Source organism: Rhinoderma darwinii, chromosome 2 (assembly GCF_050947455.1).
Source record: "Rhinoderma darwinii isolate aRhiDar2 chromosome 2, aRhiDar2.hap1, whole genome shotgun sequence".
Classification (NCBI taxonomy): Eukaryota; Metazoa; Chordata; class Amphibia; order Anura; family Rhinodermatidae; genus Rhinoderma; species Rhinoderma darwinii.
Genome location: NC_134688.1, coordinates 392,628,988 through 392,647,735, shown reverse-complemented (window position 1 = coordinate 392,647,735; position 18,748 = coordinate 392,628,988). Strand labels below are relative to the sequence as shown.

Below are 18,748 nucleotides of genomic sequence, written 5' to 3'. Positions count from 1 at the left end.
TAACCACAACAAACAACTCATCCAGCGACTCATGCCATAAGTGGCATGATTGGTGATTATTGCCAAAACCTATACTCCATTATACTCCACTAGTACAGAGTTTAAAGGGTTGTATGGGTTATATGGGTGAATCAAAAATTAAAACACATTTTCAAAAACCCTGTTAGGGCATTTTGAGTATATAGATGGAGCCCGTCAGTCAGGATCTTCATCAATAAGCCAAAAAAGAAACTGGTTACAAAGAGTATCCTTCTCACTCTGGAGGTCCCGGGCTGTCTGCGCATTACACGGACAGGCAATTGATTTCAATGGGCAATATATAATGCTTTGTTTCTCCTGCGGTGTCACTGGAGGAATATAGAATACTTGCTGCCAGATTACCATGCAGATTACAGCAGAACACTGGGAAACCCAGTAGAAGTATACCCTGTAATCATCTTATTTTTGGGAAACAAAGATGGATTGCCCAAAGCAGATAACCCCATTAACCCCTTCCCACCCCATGACATAATAGTGCAATTAAACATGTTTTTATGTCATAGTGATGGTGCTGGCACAAAAGCTGTGTCCGTGGCATCATCTGTGGGTGTCAACTGTAACTAACAGCCGACATCTTACTCTAAAGGCCGGGATCTGAGATAACTCTGATCCTTGCCGTTTAACACCATAGATGCATCTCTGCTTCCCTTTGTCACCCCTCAGTGACGACGGGTTTCATAGCAGCAGAGGGGCTAAGAAAGGGTCCAAAGTCTGCAATGTGCATGTGCCCATTAATGTGGCAATACTATTGTGCCTATTACGCAATAATACACTGCAATACAGAAGAATTACAGTGTATTATAAAAGTGATCAAAGGATAGCAAAGTCAAGTTCCATAGTAAAACTAAGGCGGGATTCACACGACCGGGTCCCGCCCGAGCCCGAGTATCGGCCGGTAAAATCGGCCATTTTTCCCGGCCGGTTTGCATTATTTTTGCATCCGTTCCGAGCCAGGCAGATCTGGACAGTGACATCAGCGGCAACTCCTGAAGGGGAATCCCCATGTGTTCGGGATTCCGCTTCAGGAGTTTCCCCTGATGTCACTGCCCAGATATGGACAGAGACATCAAGCGCTCTGTCCAGGAGCGGAATCCCCGAACACACGGGGATTCCGCTCCTTCAGGGAGCTAAAATGGAGATAGCACATAGCAGAGCGGGGAGATACCTCCCTGCTCTGCTATAGTGGCGTCGCTACAGTAGTAGCAGCCGCAGCAGCAGCTGCTGCTAGCGGCGCCATGGAAGGTGTCGCCGGGCCAGGGCGCTTTTAAAACAAGCAGGGGAAGGGAGCCAGCGCAGTGCTCCCTTCCACCTGCTGTACACCCCGGCCCTGCCACACAGTGTACAGCCATTCGTCCGAATGGCATAAACTCCTCCTCCTCACATGCACTCTGTGCTGTGAGGAGGAGGAGATAGAGCGCAAGCGGTGGAAAACCCGGCCATCACTCGGGACACATTCCGGTGATGGCCGTGTATTACCCGGCCCCATAGACTTCTATGGGAGCCGGGCGGCCGGGTACCCGGCCGAAAATAGAGCATGTCCTATTTTTTGACGCGCGGTTTTCCCGGCCGTCAAAAAATCGGTCGTGTGAATAGCCCCATTAGGGGTCTATTATTCCTAATGCAGCCGGGTGCCGGCCGATTTATGAACGGCCGGCACCCGGCCGGGAAACCCTGTCGTGTGAATGAGGCCTAAAACTTTAAAAAAAAATATATATTAATATTATTTAAAGTAAAAAACAAATAAACATTTGATGTTTATAGGCTGCGCCCTTAAGAGGTTAAATTCAATAGAAAGCATAGCGTGATATTATGTAATGTTATGTAATGTGTTGTATTGACTTGGTATAATAATATTGCCCTGGCAGCACTGCCTATTAAGACAATTCAGGTAAATATTGTTCTGTTTCAGATTACATTAAATGTCATTCAGTATATTTAGTTATAAAAATAGTATTCTAATTAAAATAAATTTGTAAATTGAGCATCAAAGATGTGCTTTAAACTAATATAGTATGTGCTAGAAATTAACATTACGTTTTCTAACTATACAGAAGAAAACACTGTTCCATTACTTAAAGATTTCAAAGTGAAACTTTGCCCTGGACTCATCAATATTACTTGGAACTGCAACATATCAAAGTCTATAGCGGAATACACTTATAAGGTTGTTCTTCAGAAGCAATATCGTGAAACACTGAAAGTAAGAATGTGACCTTCAAATATTCTTCATGTATGAAATACTGAGTTATGCTTCAAAGTGTTGTCTCGACTGTTAAGAGGATTTTCTCCTCATCCCTGTGATAAATATTATTATTTCCTTTGAATTGTTTCAAATACGCATTTTAGCACCCATATTATGGCCACATAAATATGACCTCCCATGGTTCTTAGATCACCAAGAAATCATAATCTAAATTTGGTTCAGGGGAATCTGAGTACTGTGCCCATAAAACGGACCTTAAAATACAGTGGTCTTAGGCAATAGAAGAGTTTAGAAAATAAACAATATTCTTTTATCGGTCAAGAGACTACAGACTAAAGATGACCATACACGTAAAATAAAAAGTCGTCTGAACTTGCAAATTTCTGAAGCAATGGTGAATGATCTTATGTTTATGGGACCCAACTCTTCCCAGATGGTAGATGTGGGTTCGTACTATAGATGTGAAAGAGGAAGCTGGAATGTTGGATTTCAACGTGCCCGATCCTTTGTTCCTGCAGGAGTGAAGCCACTGCCGGAGGAGTCTGGCAGCAGAATATTACCTCTCCCTGTGCATGCATCGGCTCTCTTGTTTGACAGTTGTTTTGTATATTGTCGGCTGTCGCTTCTCTTGACAGGGAAGCGGATTGAAATTGACGAAACTGTAGCCATGTGGTTATAACTTTATAGAAAAAAGTGGAACTCCACCTTAAATCACCTTTTGACATGCCATATAGATACAATGAGAGGAAATAATGGGTGACCTAAATACTGACAAAGACGATTGTCAAACGCCTCGTATCCTGGTTAGTCATTAATGTTAAAAGTAATATGACTGATGTTTTATTATGTTCTTAATAGCCTAAAATAGGCATTGAATAGAGTAAACTCAGTTTCCTGTTGCAGTTATTCTTTAGGAGTCCTTCAGAATTATTATTACTTTTTTAACTTGAAGATACATCTTGTGCTGGATAGAAGATATATATTTTTTCTAATATAGGGCTGTTAATATTTTGTATTGACTATAATTTCTATACAAATATCTTTGATTATTAAGAGACAGCAGTATTTTTTTTTTATATCTTGTAGGTGACTATGTGTTCATTTGTACACAAAGCTTATAAAAATATGGAATTCATATTACACAAGGGACTGAGTGTTCAACTCTTTGTATTTAATGGCAATACAAGCGTGAACAGGGGTAAAGAGACAATATATATGCCTGAAGGTAAGTGTTTTTAAATGCTGCTCACAAAAATATATACTTATAAAGTCATAGTATAGGAAATGTGTGTTTATTCATATTACCGTATGCAGCTAACAGCCATTTCCACAGTATGTATCCTCTGCACCAAGGCTCTGAAGAAAAAATTATACACAGCCCTTTTTAGAATATGTACAAATTATAACAATGATAATATCAGTATCTTGACATTAAATTCCTCTGGACATACCCTTGTTAACCACTAAATACCGTATACACAAGGTTGGACTGGTATGATAGGATCCTCCGGTGAGCCTGCAAAATAATGAGCCTCTCCTATAATATAGCCCAAGGGATCAATAGAAGACAAGGTCCACACCATTTGGAGCTGACTTTGAGGCCAATTACTTACAACCAGGTTCTGTTTCTTATTACTTGATTCACAAATAACATATTAGACCTTATTCATGACATGCCCGGTGTGTGCAATGATAACAGCAATGATTACTATACAATTATAAGTGGATATGCACAGGTTCTGTATTGATGGACATTGGGCCCTCAGAATCATTTCCTCCGGTGACCCAAGAAACCCCAATCCAATTCTAAAATACAATTAGAAGATCATCTCAAACATCAATGCACTATTCAACAGACATATTATATACCTAATAAGAAAACCCACCTTACACTTAATGGCGGGCTGCTCCTCTTTAGAGTCAAAGATTGCCTCAAAATGCTTCTTAGAATTACATTTTCACAACACTTTTTTTTGTTTGTATATCGGTGTACATTTTTAGTATGTATGCACATTTATGAGTATGTATATACACCATTCAGCCTTAAGATTAAAACCACTGACAGATGAAGTGAATAACATTGGTTTTCTCGTTACAATGGCACATGTCAATGGGTGGAATATATTAGGGTGGATTCCGCACTAAAGATCTGCAGCAATCTACAGTGACCGTACTTGTCGATGGCCTCAAGGCACTGATAGTGATCAGCACTGGGTTATCTGAAAGCAGGGGGCGTGTCTCAGACTACCGAAGCACACTGTGCATAGGGTAGTCTGAGAAGCTGGAAGCCATTTTATCTATATGAAAAGGGACTGGGAATGGGCAGCAACATTGAAAAGGAAGGCTCCAGGTATGTTAACTATACATTCTGGGGTCGCTTTAACAAAATTATTACTAATGTGGCAAATGACTATTTCTGCTTGAAATAGCTAAATTATAATGTAGTATGCAAATATGTTATAAAACCCAGTTTATAGTATACTAGGACAAACTCCTGAGGCATATTTCTAAGCTATGCAAAACTGTTTGGTAATAAAACTGGGAGCAAAATTTCCATCTTCGGTGGATTGGCAGCACAATCATCAGATCCAATGCTATGAAGGTCTTACGGAATGAGTTTTACCAAAAAGTCAGGAGGAAATACCTTACAAGCCATCGCACCTCACATCTTCTGCTGCACTTAATCATTGTCCATTTTGGGGTAACAGTTTATTATCACACACACACACAAAGACAGGGAAAGCATGCAAACTCCATACAATTATAGTTTGAATGGATTTAAACCTATGGCTAATGCCGCAATAAACCATTGTGCCACGTGAAAAAATAGTCAAAACCGTGTTTGAACATTGTAACCTACTAAGAGGTGAAATTTGGTATTACGCACATAGCATCTGCTTAATTTATGCCACTGATTGTCACCCTGTGGGGTTTTGTGTACGGGTCCAAGTCCTTTTAAAAAAAAACAAAAAAAACAAGCAGTGTGTTATCTATATATTACTTAGTTCAACTTAATTTTTTTTTTTTTCAGGGAAGAATAACTCTGCTGCTGCAAATTTTACCTGTGTGATATATCATGTTTTCATCATGAACTGTTCATGGACGGTGGGTAAAGAAGCTCCTGAAGATACTCAATATTCCTTAAGTCTCAGGTGAATATAAAAGTAATAGTAATACAAATTATAAAAGGCTTATATTTTCCACAAAACTGCGTGTGTTTATTGAGCTTACTATACTAACAATCTGCTTCCCATTACAAAGTCACAATTAATATTGACTATATGTCTATTTTATTTGGGATTAGGCAGAGGAATGTGTATGTCAAGTGCCAGGACTACAGAAACGATTCCTTTGGAAGACAAGTAGGATGTGTTATGAAGCATCCAAATATTACTTTCAAATCAAAAGTTTATGTAGAAGTGTTGGGAATAAGCAACCAAGCTTCAGTCCAGTTCTTCGATAAACTGTATCAGCCCATTAACAATGGTAATATGCTGTGTTTTCTAATATCAATTATTTCTACTTTATTAAGTTTATATTTCCCAAAGCATTAGAAGATGTGGTTTGAAGAAAATCAAGTATTTCATTTTTGTTAAGCTTTGAAAAAGAAAATAATTTCCAAAATTGTACATAACCCATGTAACCATTATAACTTTCTGTCAACCATAAGTACTTACCGTTAATATTTCCTAAACACCGGGGTACAATTCCAGTGCTACCAGTAATAAATGAAAAATAGGCATCAAAATACACCCCCCACTCTCAAACATCCCTCCCCAAAAAAAGTTTCTTCTACACCTTGCTTTCTATGTCAATCTTAGGCTATAATCCCACTAGCGTCATGGCTTTTTATTTATAATGGAAGCCATGATGTTGTGACGGATACGTTTTCCAATGGTTCCAAACTTACACTGAAGGATCTCATTGTCTTTAATTGGTTCCTTTTGTTAGTTTTTAAATCAGGAATAGTACTGAATACTGCACTAAATTACTGTGAAAAATACCGGAATTGCCGACAGAACACGTAATGTTGCCCCCTCCTAGTGCGAATATAGCCTTACTTCTTTCAATTTTTTATTAATTTCTTATTGGACTAAATTAGCCCAACAATGACCTTCTGTGGCAGATGAAACAAGCTGGTCTGCTGAGGAGATATAACCAGCTTCTTCTCTGTATTTCATTATGTACATATTAGATCAGGAAAGGCAAGTCAAGAAAGCTACAAATTTTGGGAGGAATTTAATAACTTTTCCACACCAGAAAACTGTTGCAAAGTTGCAACCAGCCCAAAAGTCACAGATTGCTAAAAAAAAAGAAAAAAAAAAAAAAGACATGAAATGGCAGTTTTAATAAGTCCCCTCATGTATTGCTGGATGCCTGAGACCCAGGGGAAAAAAATTGGATCAAAAATGTAAAGAACATGAAGTTATACAAAGAAAATAATAAAAATAAAATGAGAAAACAATTACCACCAGTAAAATAGATTCTGGGGACCCACTCTACAGCTACATACAAATATTAGATGACCCAAATTTAACTGATGCTCGTCAGTCGCATTCTCCATACACTCCAGGAGGCTGCATTTTTGTGCGACCATGTATCCACTGAAGTATATGGAGAATGCGGTGGGCGGAAATTGATGGACTTGGGTCAGAGCAACACCGTTCTCCCGATACGTGATCCCAGAGGTGGCATTTATGGCATATCCTGTGAAGGGTAAGTTCACAGGTAGATGCCACATCATGGCCGAAAACTGCAGCGACTTTCAAATAGATTGTTTATGGCCGCGGGGTTTTACAAATGAAGAGCAGTTTTACCCACAAAACCGAGTGACCATCAACAATCAATTTGAAAACTGCATAGGAAGGTTCCTTGTGGAATGCAATCTATGGGGAAAACTACAACTCCCAGCAGGTTTTGAATGTCTGCAGTTGTTAGGGCATGCTAGGAGTTATAGGCCCCCATGGAGGGGAATGGGATGACAGGGATTTGAAAAGAGGCTGAGTCCTACCCTCTATTTCACCTGGTAGGCATACCGTAGGGGAAAGCAGATAGGGTGGGGCACAGAAGGCGTCTGGGGCCTTGTGGAAGAGCGGGGCACACAAGGTGAAAGGGAAGTGAGCTGACAGGGAGCCTGTCTGTCGGAATTGAAAGTAAATGGCATCCAACAATAAAAAAATTATTACCCACACTGCTGCTACTGTGTTATGCTGCAGATTTTCTGCAATGAAATTCGTTGCGGAAAATCTGCAGTATAGCCTCTTAGTGTGTTAATACCCCTAGTGTCGTTTTGTAACGTTTTTGTGGTCCAGTGGATGCATTTTATTTTACTACATTTTTAATAAAGGTTACAAGTCTGCAAACAGCTCATGTCCAACAAATTAATAGCAAAAATACAAAATTTTATTAACATGAAAATGTAACAAGGTTAAAACTGGAACAGGGAATGAGTCACTCAATAAAAAGACATCGAGAACGATCATGTACCAGTTGTAGATGTAACATAAATCTATACCACACTGTTTGTTAGTTAATACAGCAAAGAGAATAGTACATATACCTATGTAGATCTATAGCTAATAGAGCCAAATGGGTGATGACAAGAAAAGATCCACATGGGATAAGACGCATGTATGTAAGGCAAGAAGTCAGTAATGGCTGTAAAACATACCGGTGGACATGATGGAGACGGGGACCCCGGACGAAGGCAGTTGCCGAAACGCGCGTCGGGTCCAGACATCCTTTTCCACGTCTCCATCATGTCCACCGGTATATTTTACAGCCATTACTGACTTCTTGCCTGTCATTGGCCTGTTACCCCTTTGTGAGCCCATGCACATTGTTGTTATCTGAAACATTGATTCTGCAAATACACACTATGGCTTATAATAGTCTATCACATACATGCAGACAATCACTGCACTCAGGTATTTACATGTAACGATTGCCACTCATTTACTCTCACAGAGGTGACCCAGGCATTACATACATGCGTCTTATCCCATGTGGATCTTTTCTTGTCATCACCCATTTGGCTCTATTAGCTATAGGTCTACATAGGTATATGTACTATTCTCTTTGCTGTATTAACTAACAAACAGTGTGGTATAGATTTATGTTACATCTACAACTGGTACATGATCGTTCTCGATGTCTTTTTATTGAGTGACTCATTCCCTGTTCCAGTTTTAACCTTGTTACATTTTCATGTTAATAAAATTTTGTATTTTTGCTATTAATTTGTTGTGCTTTAGTCGATCATTTCTTCTTTTGGGTTTATTAATTGTTGATCGATGCACCAAGTTTACCTTGGTCATTACCTGGGACGCAGACACAGCAGATCTCATAGTGTTCAGCAACGTTGCTCTATATTGAACATTACACTGTGTCTGTGCCCCTTTTTGGTGGTATTGTATTGGTATAAACAGCTCATGTCATGCGGTACAAATCATCAGTTATTGCTGTTCTGTGCAATTATCAGCAATTCAACTTCTTTTGATTTCTTACTTTTTTGTTATTTCTTTATTTAGATGAATCGTAAAACTGTGTGTAACTTTGTCAAACTTAATTTCAGTCATTTTAGATCCTCCAAGAAACATAACTCTAACATATAATTCCGATGAACTTGAAATTAAATGGCAGAAGCCAGAGACGTATGACGTACATCAAGAAAGCTGTTTTTTATATAATATTAACATCAAAGAAAAAGGGGTAACCATTTTAAGTTAATATATTTATACTAAGAATACTCGAATACTTGACTGTTCAACACACTGGTACTTTATATACTTTAGTAGTGAATATTAATAAAAACTATAGTATTAATAGATAACAAATAAAGCAACTGATTAAAATGTCTCCTACTATTTTGTTTGCACAGCTCCTATGTAGACTTACACTATATGGACAAAAGTATTGGGACACAGCCTTTAATAATGGAATTCAGAAGTTGTATTCAGTCCCATTGCCACAGGTCTATAAAACGAAAAACCTAGACATGTAGTCTGCCTGTACAAACATTTGTGAATAAATGGGTGATTCAAAAGAGCTCACTGAATTGGGGCATTGTGCTGTTGAGGATGCCACCGTTGCAACAAGTCAGTTCGTGGAAAATTGTTCCCTCCTAGATTTTACATGATCAACTATGAGTGGTATTATTGTAAAGTGGAAGTATTTAGAAGCCACAGCAACTCAGTCATGAAGTGGCAGACCACGTAAAGTTACAGAGCGGGGTTGCCGAGTGCTGAGGCGCATAGTGCATAATAGTCGCTAGCGCTCTGCTGACTAGTCACCAACCTTTGCGGACTCAATAACTGCAGAGTTCTAAAACCCCTCTGGCATTGACATCAGTACATAAACCGTGCACCGGGAGCTTCATGGCCTGGGTTTCCATGGCCGAGCAGCTGCATGCAAGCCTTACATCGCCAAGCGTCAGATGGAGTGGTGTATAGCACGTCGCCACTGGACTCAAGATCAGTGGAAACGTGTTCTGTGGAGTGACTAATCACACTTCTCTCTCTGGCAGTCTGATGGACGAGTCTGTGTTTGTCGAATGCCAGGTGCATATTAGCTGCCTGACTGCATTGTGTCAACTGTTAAATTTGGTGGAGGAGGGATAGTTCTATGGGGTTGTTTTTCAGGGCTTGGCCTACGCTCCTTAGTTCTAGTGAAGGAAACGCTCAATACTTTAGCTTACCAAGACATTTTGGACAACTGTATTCTTCCAACCTTGAGGAAACAGTTTAGGGTCGGGTCTTTTCTCTTCCAGCATGACTGTGAACCAATGCACAAAGCAAGGTCCATAAAGGCATGGTTGGATGAGTTTGGTGAGGAAGAACTTGACTGGCCCGCACTGACCTCAACCCCATCAAACACCTTTGGGATTAACTGGAATGGAGATTGTGAGGCAAGTCCTCTCATCCAACATCAGTGTCCTGACCTCACAAATGCTCTTCTGGATGAATGGGAAAAAATGTCAACAGACACACTGCAAACTCTTGTAGAAAGTGGAAGATGTTTTAGCTGCAAAGGGGGGACCAACTCCATATTAATGCCTATGGATATAGAATGGGATTTCACAAGAGCTTTTGTAGTTGTAATGTGTAGGTGTCCCAATACTTTTGTTCATATGGTGTATGTGTCACCATAGTTGCATGTGTAGGCTGATCTTGCAGCCATGTTATTTCTCTCCCTCTACTTGCTAACCTACAGCAAGTAGGAAAAACATTTCCTTGTTCTTCCTAAAAATGTCACTGTAAGGATCTGCTCACATCTGCATTGTGGCTTTGGGTTATAATATAAGGCACACCAGAGTGACAAACCCGTTGCATGACGGACACCAGTGGCACATGATGACCCTATTGACTTAGGGGTCCACCATGGTTGTGATAGTAAAATGCATGCAGCCATCCATATTTTTACCATAAAAAATTCCAAAGGAAGCTCCTAACAGCCGCTGGTGCAGATGGGAGCAAAACAAGAGATAACTTATTGAATTGTTATATCAATGCATCTAAAATTACAAATAACTTTTTTTTTTTCAATGTGTGTTTAATTTCAGGGAATCGATGTAAATATTCAGGACAATATTTATAAAACCACAACATTCCAGCCAAATGAAAGTGCTACTGTAACCATGAGGGCTAAATGGATCAACGATTGTTCAACTTATGATGAGTGGAGTGAATGGAGCGAACCACACAGAACTGGCAAGTAACAGTTCATAACAAGAGTGGGGATTTAGGGATTTTATGTACAGTAACCCAGTATTTTCCTCTGTTTGCAGCCCCCACGTATTATCAATACCACACTAACTTCAGATTGTTGGCTAATGGGCAACTGACAAAATACTGACACAAAATTCCCAGAATCTAGAGTTAATTCTGTGGTAGTTGTTAGAAATGAGTGGCTGTCAGACACATCTGGCGGTAACTATGTTGTGGAAGAAACACAATTGCATAGTAAACATCCAACAAATCCCTCCAAACTATTTTTTTTCCTAGGCATACGTCATATGTCTATGGAATGCTTTCAAAAAAAGATATATATATTATTTTTGACACTTTTCCACTATTCACATCTGACTTCTGTGCCTCTTTAATGGTGCTGATAAGTCTGGCATTTGTTCCTCTGATAATCTGTATCCTGTGCACTGGTAAAGGCAAAGGCATTCAATGGCATGGAAGCAGGAAGATCCCGGCCCACAAAGTACATAGTATAAATAACTGCTAAAAAGTAGGGAAAGTGTTCCATACCATATGTTAATGTATGTTTCTTACTGTATATCTTAAAATATTTTTAAGTGCTCTATTGAATACTATATTTTATAGTAAGGTACATTATATATGCACTCCTTTTGAAAATGGCTGTATTAGGGTATGTTCACACGAGGTCATTACGTCCGTAATTGACGGACGTATTTCGGACGCAAGTACCGGACCGTACACAGTGCAGGGAGCCGGGCTCCTACCATCATAGTTATGTACGATGCTAGGAGTCCCTGCCTCGCTGCCGGACAACTGTCCCGTACTGTAATCATGTTTTCAGTACAGGACCGTAGTTCCACGGAGAGGCAGGGACTCCTAGCGTCGTACAGAACTATGATGCTAGGAGCCCGGCTCCCTGCACTGTGTACGGTCCGGGACTTCCGGCCGAAATACATCCGTCAATTACGGACGTAATGACCTCGTGTGAACATACCCTAACAGTGGTGGCCTGTTAGCTAGTTGCTGTTCAGGTCATGGAAGTATAGAAACATGCCTAATGTCAAATTTTCATATTTACGCAACCCCCCTCCAAATCACACCCTGATTGAAATCTTAATATGGTGCTGGCAGAGCTAGTGATGCCTAGTGATCCCTTAAAGGTGTATTCCCTAATGTTATGACATATTGCTAGCAAAAGCCATAACATTAACATCGGTGGGAAGGATGGACCACTGGGACCCCTGCCAATCCCAAAAATAGAGGGGCAGAAGCTTTTTCGACGCATAGTGGTGTTTCCGCCCACCAGCTGTGAAAGGAACTGCAAACAAGCTTAATTACAGTGAATAGGACTGCACAGCAGGATGACCAGAAGTGCCGCTGTGCATGAAAAAAAAAAAACTTTAAAAAAAAGGAGCCACAGCGCCTATGCCATTGCGCCAACCACACAGAATTATCCATATTGTGCCTCCATATAGATGTGACCGTAAAATAATCACATAAAATTGTTCACAAAATAGTTACTGTTATGTCAGCATACATACAAATAAGCCAGTCACAGTGCCCTCATAATAAACACTCATCTTCTCCATGGTACTGTACTGCTTTCTACTCTACTAATAGGAACTTACATTTGAACAGTTGATCAGCACCCTCTCGTACAGGGCCGCCATCAGGAATTTCAGGGCCCCATACAGCTACATTTTCTGGGCCCCCCTACCGTGGCACCGCCTGTTAACGGTACTCCGTCCAGCACTACATCATGCTACCTCTTCATTTCTACTTGCTCTCTGAGAATCGTCGACACAGATGTAGTGCAATTCAGAGTATTGCAGCCTCCTCACATTCATTTCATTGTGAGAATGCTGCAATACTGTGAATCGGCGCTACATCCGTGACGACGATTCACAGTGAGCAAGTAGAAATGAAGAGGAAGCAGCGCTCGGACCGACCCATCAGCTATTGATGGCCTATCCTGAGGATGTAACTACATTGTGCTGCGCCACACGAACATATTTCGGCCGCGAGTCCCGGACCGAACACAGTGCAGGGAGCCGGGCTCCTAGCATCATAGTTATGTACAATGCTAGGAGTCCCTGCCTCGCTGCAGGACAACTGTCCCGTACTGTAATCATGTTTTCAGTATGGGACAGTAGTTCCACGGAGAAGCAGGGACTCCTAGCGTCGTACATAACTATGATACTAGGAGCCCGGCTCCCTGCAGTATGTTCGGTCCAGGACTGGCGGCCGAAATATGTTCCGTCCTTTACGGACCGAACATGCTCATGTGAATCCAGCAGCCTCAAGTTTTGTATTTTTTTAAGCTGGTTCACATAAAAAAATAATTGCAAATTCTACTGAACCAACTGCCTATTTAGAGACAGGCAGCAGCTCCCAGGAGCACATCATAAGGGTAGGAACACACTAGGCGGATATGCTGAGTAAAACTACACAACTTATCCGCCCCGGTAGCCGCAGGGAATTCCGCCAGCAAAACCGCACCAAATAGTGGCGCAGGTTTCGTGAGGCACGTCCGCTGCGGGAATCCTGCAGGGAAAAAAAAGGTTAGACTTGCCCCGGCCGTAGTTTAGGCGACGCATCTCTCTCTTCTGAACGGAGCCCCGCCCGCCTCTTGGGATGACGCTGTAGACCATGTGACCGCTACAGCAGTCACATGGGATGAAACGTCATGACAGGAGGCTGGGCTGTGCTAAGAACAGAGGATCGCGTCACCTAAACTACGGCCGGGGCAAGTCTAAACTTTTTTATAAATTAAAAAAAATACCTTTTTTTTTCTCATTTGTGATTTTTGCGGCAGAACCGCAGCATTTCCGCAACAGAGGAGCAGCGATTCTGCAGCATAAATTGAGATGCTGCGGCTTAAAAAAACACACTGCAGGTCAACTTTTTTTGCAACGTGTGGATGAGATTTGTTCAAATCTCATCCACTCTGCTGCGACTGTAATACGCTGCGGATTTTCCGCAATAAAATGTGTTGCATAAAATCCGCAGTGTTCACGCCTAGTGTGTTCCTACCCTAACAATAAGGCCCAGTTCACAGAGTTTTTGGGCCTTGATATTGACTCGGACACTGCGTCGGAATCAGGGCCAAAAAACTTCCAAAACCGCCTCCCATTGATTTAATCTGAAGTCAATGGGAGCCAGTCGCGGAAAAAAAGAAAAAGCAGCACGTCCTTTCTTGCCGCGGTTCTGCCTCTGACCTCCCATCGAAATCAATGGGAGGCAGAAAATGCATTTTTCGCTGCGTTTTTTGTCTGCTGTCCTCAATCGCCGCAGGCAAAAAACGCAGCAAAAAACGCAGCAAGATAGTGTGGGCAGGTCAAAATCTGCCTCAAAATTCTTTAAGGAATATTGAGGCCGATTTTTTCTGCCTGCAAAATACACTGTGTGAACAGGGCCATACTTAATCAGCACTTTGAGACACTTTACTCACTGTCAGAAGAGCTGCTCCCACTCCAGTCCTCGTTGTCAGGCGATGTCTTCCAGGCGATGTCTTCGGTCCAGACGTCCAGTCCTTCACTGCCAGCGAGGCTCCAGAAAATGGCGTGGATTGTAGAACGCCTGCCGCCGCGCTACATTTGGACTCCTCCCCCTCTCCTTACGCAGCTACGCGGAGGAGGAGGACGAAGCGGAGGAGGACGAGGCGGAGGCGGCTTAGGAGGCGGAGGAGGACGAGGTGGAGGAGGACGAGGCGGAGGAGGACGAGGCGGAGGCGGACGAGGCGGAGGACGAGGAGGAGGAGGACGAGGAGGACAAGGCGGAGGAGGAGGCTTAGGAGGACGAGGCGGAGGAGGACGAGGCGGAGGCGGCTTAGGAGGCGGAGGAGGACGAGGCGGAGGCAGCTTAGGAGGCGGAGGAGGACGAGGCGGAGGAGGACGAGGCGGAGGCGGCTTAGGAGGCGGAGGAGGACGAGGCGGAGGAGGACGAGGCGGAGGCGGACGAGGACGACAAGGCGGCGGAGGAGGCTTAGGAGGACGAGGCGGAGGAGGACGAGGCTTAGGAGGCGGAGGAGGACAAGGCTTAGGAGGCGGAGGAGGACGAGGCGGAGGAGGAGGACGAGGCGGAGGAGGAGGACGAGGCTTAGGAGGCGGAGGAGGACGAGGCGGAGGAGGACGAGGCTTAGGAGGAGGCCTAGGCGGACGAGGCGGCGGAGGACGAGGCGGATGAGGACGAGGCTTAGGAGGCGGATGAGGACGAGGCTTAGGAGGCGGAGGAGGACGAGGCTTAGGAGGCGGAGGAGGAGGCTTAGGAGGACGAGGCGGAGGAGGACGAGGCTTAGGAGGTGGAGGAGGACGAGGCTTAGGAGGCGGAGGAGGACGAGGCGGCGGAGGAGGCCGAGGAGGAGCAGGAGGCCGAGGCTTAGGAGGTGGAGGAGGACTAGGCTTAGGAGGAGGATGAGGCTTAGGAGGCGGAGGAGGCTGAGGAGGACGAAAGAGGACAAGGCTTAGGAGGAGGAGGAATAGGACGAGGCTTAGGAGGAGGAGGAAGAGGACGAGGCTTAGGAGGAGGAGGATGAGGCTTAGGAGGAGGAGGAGGACGAGGCTTAGGACGAGGCTTAGGAGGAGGAGGACGAGGCGGAGGAGGACGACTCCGAGGCTTAGGAGGACGAGGCTTAGGAGGCGGAGGAGGCGGTGGAGGACGAGGCTTAGGAGGCGGAGGAGGAGGAGGCGGTGGAGGACAAGGCTTAGGAGGCGGAGGAGGACGAGGCGGCGGAGGAGGCCTAGGCGGAGGAGGCAGAGGAGGCCGAGGCGGCGGAGGAGGACGAGGCTTAGGAGAAATATGAGGCGGAGGAGGACGAGGCTTAGGAGGAGGAGGAGGCTTAGGAGGCAGATGAGGAGGAGGACGAGGCTTAGGAGGAGGACGAGGCTTAGGAGGAGGAAGAGGAGGAGGACGACGAGGCTTAGGAGGAGGAGGCGAAGGAGGAGGTGGCCCAAGTAAGCTGTCTCTGCGTCGCTGTCCTTGTGTGCCCGTCGGTGTCTCGTTCGCGGGTGTGCGCTCCGGCGCTCGCGGTTACGCGCGCGGGCACGCACGAGCGGACGGGCGCACGCGCAATCGGGCGGTGTTTGACGGCCCCCACGACGAGAGGGGGGCCCGCAGCTCACGACATTACTTTGGTGAAAAGAACAGGCCCCATTGCAGGGGCATGTTTTTTCTACCAAATGCAAGTCGTGGCAGTGGCAGGGCCCCCCTTTCAATTAGGGTTGGCCGGGCCCCTTACAGAAGTACCCCTAATACCCCCCTGATGGCGGCCCTGCTCTCGTATATTGCTCTCTCTTTCTCTTCCACCCCTACTAAAATAGTCCCGTGCCACCCCTGCTAATATAGTCATAGATTAAATTTTCTTAGTAAATTTACAGAGGATTTCAATGTTGATAATAATTATACACCGTCATTAGACGTGATTTTTTTTTTTTATAGTATTTAGTCTCTCCTTAAAGGCTATGGAGGGCATTTTTTTTTTTTTAAATAAATAAATAAATAGATCAGTCAGTGTGTTTGATGTAACTTTGTAATTAGTCTTTATTAAAAATTTGTTCTACTTTTGGAGATACAGCTGTTCTGTATTCTCTATACTGAACAGCTGTATCTTTGTTTTACACTGAATCCATCAGTCCCGTGGACCCGACAGGTTCAGTGTCAGCAGGTTCCTGCGTGTGACGGACATGCAGGACCCGCCAACACTGAACCTGTCAGGTCCACGGGACTGATGGATTCAGTGTAAAACAAAGATACAGCTGTTCAGTATAGAGAATACAGAACAGCTGTATCTCCAAAAGTAGAACAAATTTTTAATAAAGACTAATTACAAAGTTACAATAAACACACTGACTGATCTATTTATATATATGACAACTGCTTTTACCACCACTTTTATCTACTTTAAGGCTATATTCAGACGAACGTGTGTGAAATCGGCCGTGAAAAATGTCAGTTTTAGTTCTCTTACCCACCATGTGCAGCATTTTGTATCTATTCTACTCTGTGGTGCGGCTAAAATTTGTATTGTTCAAACTGAAACAGCTATTAATTTAGATTACGCAGAATGATTTTTTAAAAGTAAATGAATTGTTTTTAAATCATTCCTTTTTTTTATTGCCTATTTTGTTTAATGTATGTTTTATTTTCCTTAGGATATAATTCAAGACAGCTAACAGCATATCACATTGTGATTGTACTAGGAGTGGGCACAGTTATTATTCTTATTGCTCTTATATTTCTGTGTTACAGGTAAAGTATTACTTAGTCATGACTATTGTCTTGTTACTAAATGACGATGATAGCTGTTAATATACACAGATACATCCCAGAGATCCCCAAACATCAATAACAGGGTATAGAAACCAATAATTTTTATGAGCTATGAATATAGATGAGTGAATTAATCTGCTATTCATCTGCCGTTGGGAAACATTGGGTGATTTCATTTCACACTTTTAGGGTGCGTTCACACGCTAAACAAAAAACGGCTGTAAAATACGGCGCTTTTTTCAAAGGAAAAGAAAAAAACATGTTTTTGGAGCTGTTTTTCTATTGACCCAATGAAAAACGGCTCAAGAAGCCAGTGCTTCCCGCAAAATGTCGTATACTTACGACAAATGCATGGCACCGGCTCAGAAGCTGAGTCAGTGCCATCATCCCAGGATGTCAGCTGTATCTGACAGCTGACATCCTGCTGTAACGGCGAGGACCGAAGTCAGCTTCGATCCCCGCCATTAACCCCTTAAATGCAGCCGTCAAAAGCGATCGCTTCATTTAAGGTGTTTGCAGCTCATCGACACCCCAGCAATTAAATTGCTGGGGTGTCGGCTGCAATGGCAACCGGTGGCCTAATACTGGCCTCCCAATGTGCTTAGCATGGAAAACTTTAAGCCCCCGCCCGGAGGCGGGGCCTGAAAGGCTTCCTTAGCCGCCGGTCATCAGTGGTGGATATCAGCTGTATGTTACAGCTGACATCCACTTGTAATGGCAGGAACCGGAGCTAGCTCAGATACTTGCCATTAACCCCTCAGATGCAGCGATCTCAATCCTGAGCCCTGTCAAATGTGCAGGCAAAAGATTAGGACCCCATGTAGGGTGATTCTAAAACCGGGAAACACAGCATAATAATTAGAGAGCTGTCTTGTTATGGTGGCACAAGCTGTGCACCACATATTGGCATATCTATTGAAAAATCCAATTTTCACTCTGCAATATCGAGTGAACACTAATTTATGCAAAACACCTGCAGGGTTAACATGCTCACTACACCCCTAGGTGAATACTTTGAGGGGTGTAGTTTACAAAATGGGGGTCACTTTTGGGGGGGTTTCCACTGTTTTGGTCCCACAGGGGTTTTGCCAATGCTACATAGCGACCAGAAACCAATCCAGCAAAATCTGTACTCCGAAAGCCAAATGGCACTCTTTCCCTTCTGAGCCCTGCCGTGTGACCAAAAATTTGTTTATAACCACATATGGGGTATTGCCATACTCGGGAGAAATTGCTTAACAAATGTTGGAGTTCTTTTTCTGCTTTATTTTTTGAGACATGGTGTCAAGAAACCAATCCAGCAAAATATGTGCTCCAAAAGCCAAATGCCACTCCTGTTCTGTTCCTTGCCATGTGCCCAAATAAACAGTTTATGACCACATATGGGGTTTTTCCGTACTCCAGAGAAGTTGCTTTACAAATGTTGGGGTTCTTTTTTTCCTTTATTTGTTGAGAAAATAAAAAAATTTGAGCTAAAGCTACGTCTTATTGAAGAAAAAGGATTATTTTTATTTTCACTGCCCAATTCAAAATG

General features: G+C 43.2%; 1 protein-coding gene across 1 annotated transcript in view; it reads left to right on the top strand.

Moving 5' to 3' along the window:
- The window catches only part of LOC142741399 (granulocyte-macrophage colony-stimulating factor receptor subunit alpha-like), a 47,603-nt gene that overhangs the window by 10,267 nt on the left and 18,588 nt on the right, over nucleotides 1-18,748 (top strand). Inside the window, exons 4-10 of the mRNA XM_075850780.1 lie at nucleotides 2,091-2,239; nucleotides 3,329-3,467; nucleotides 5,274-5,394; nucleotides 5,547-5,728; nucleotides 8,817-8,953; nucleotides 10,803-10,950; nucleotides 17,097-17,193. Of these exons, the coding sequence (XP_075706895.1) occupies nucleotides 2,091-2,239; nucleotides 3,329-3,467; nucleotides 5,274-5,394; nucleotides 5,547-5,728; nucleotides 8,817-8,953; nucleotides 10,803-10,950; nucleotides 17,097-17,193 (973 nt within the window). The remainder of the gene's footprint in view (nucleotides 1-2,090; nucleotides 2,240-3,328; nucleotides 3,468-5,273; nucleotides 5,395-5,546; nucleotides 5,729-8,816; nucleotides 8,954-10,802; nucleotides 10,951-17,096; nucleotides 17,194-18,748) is intronic.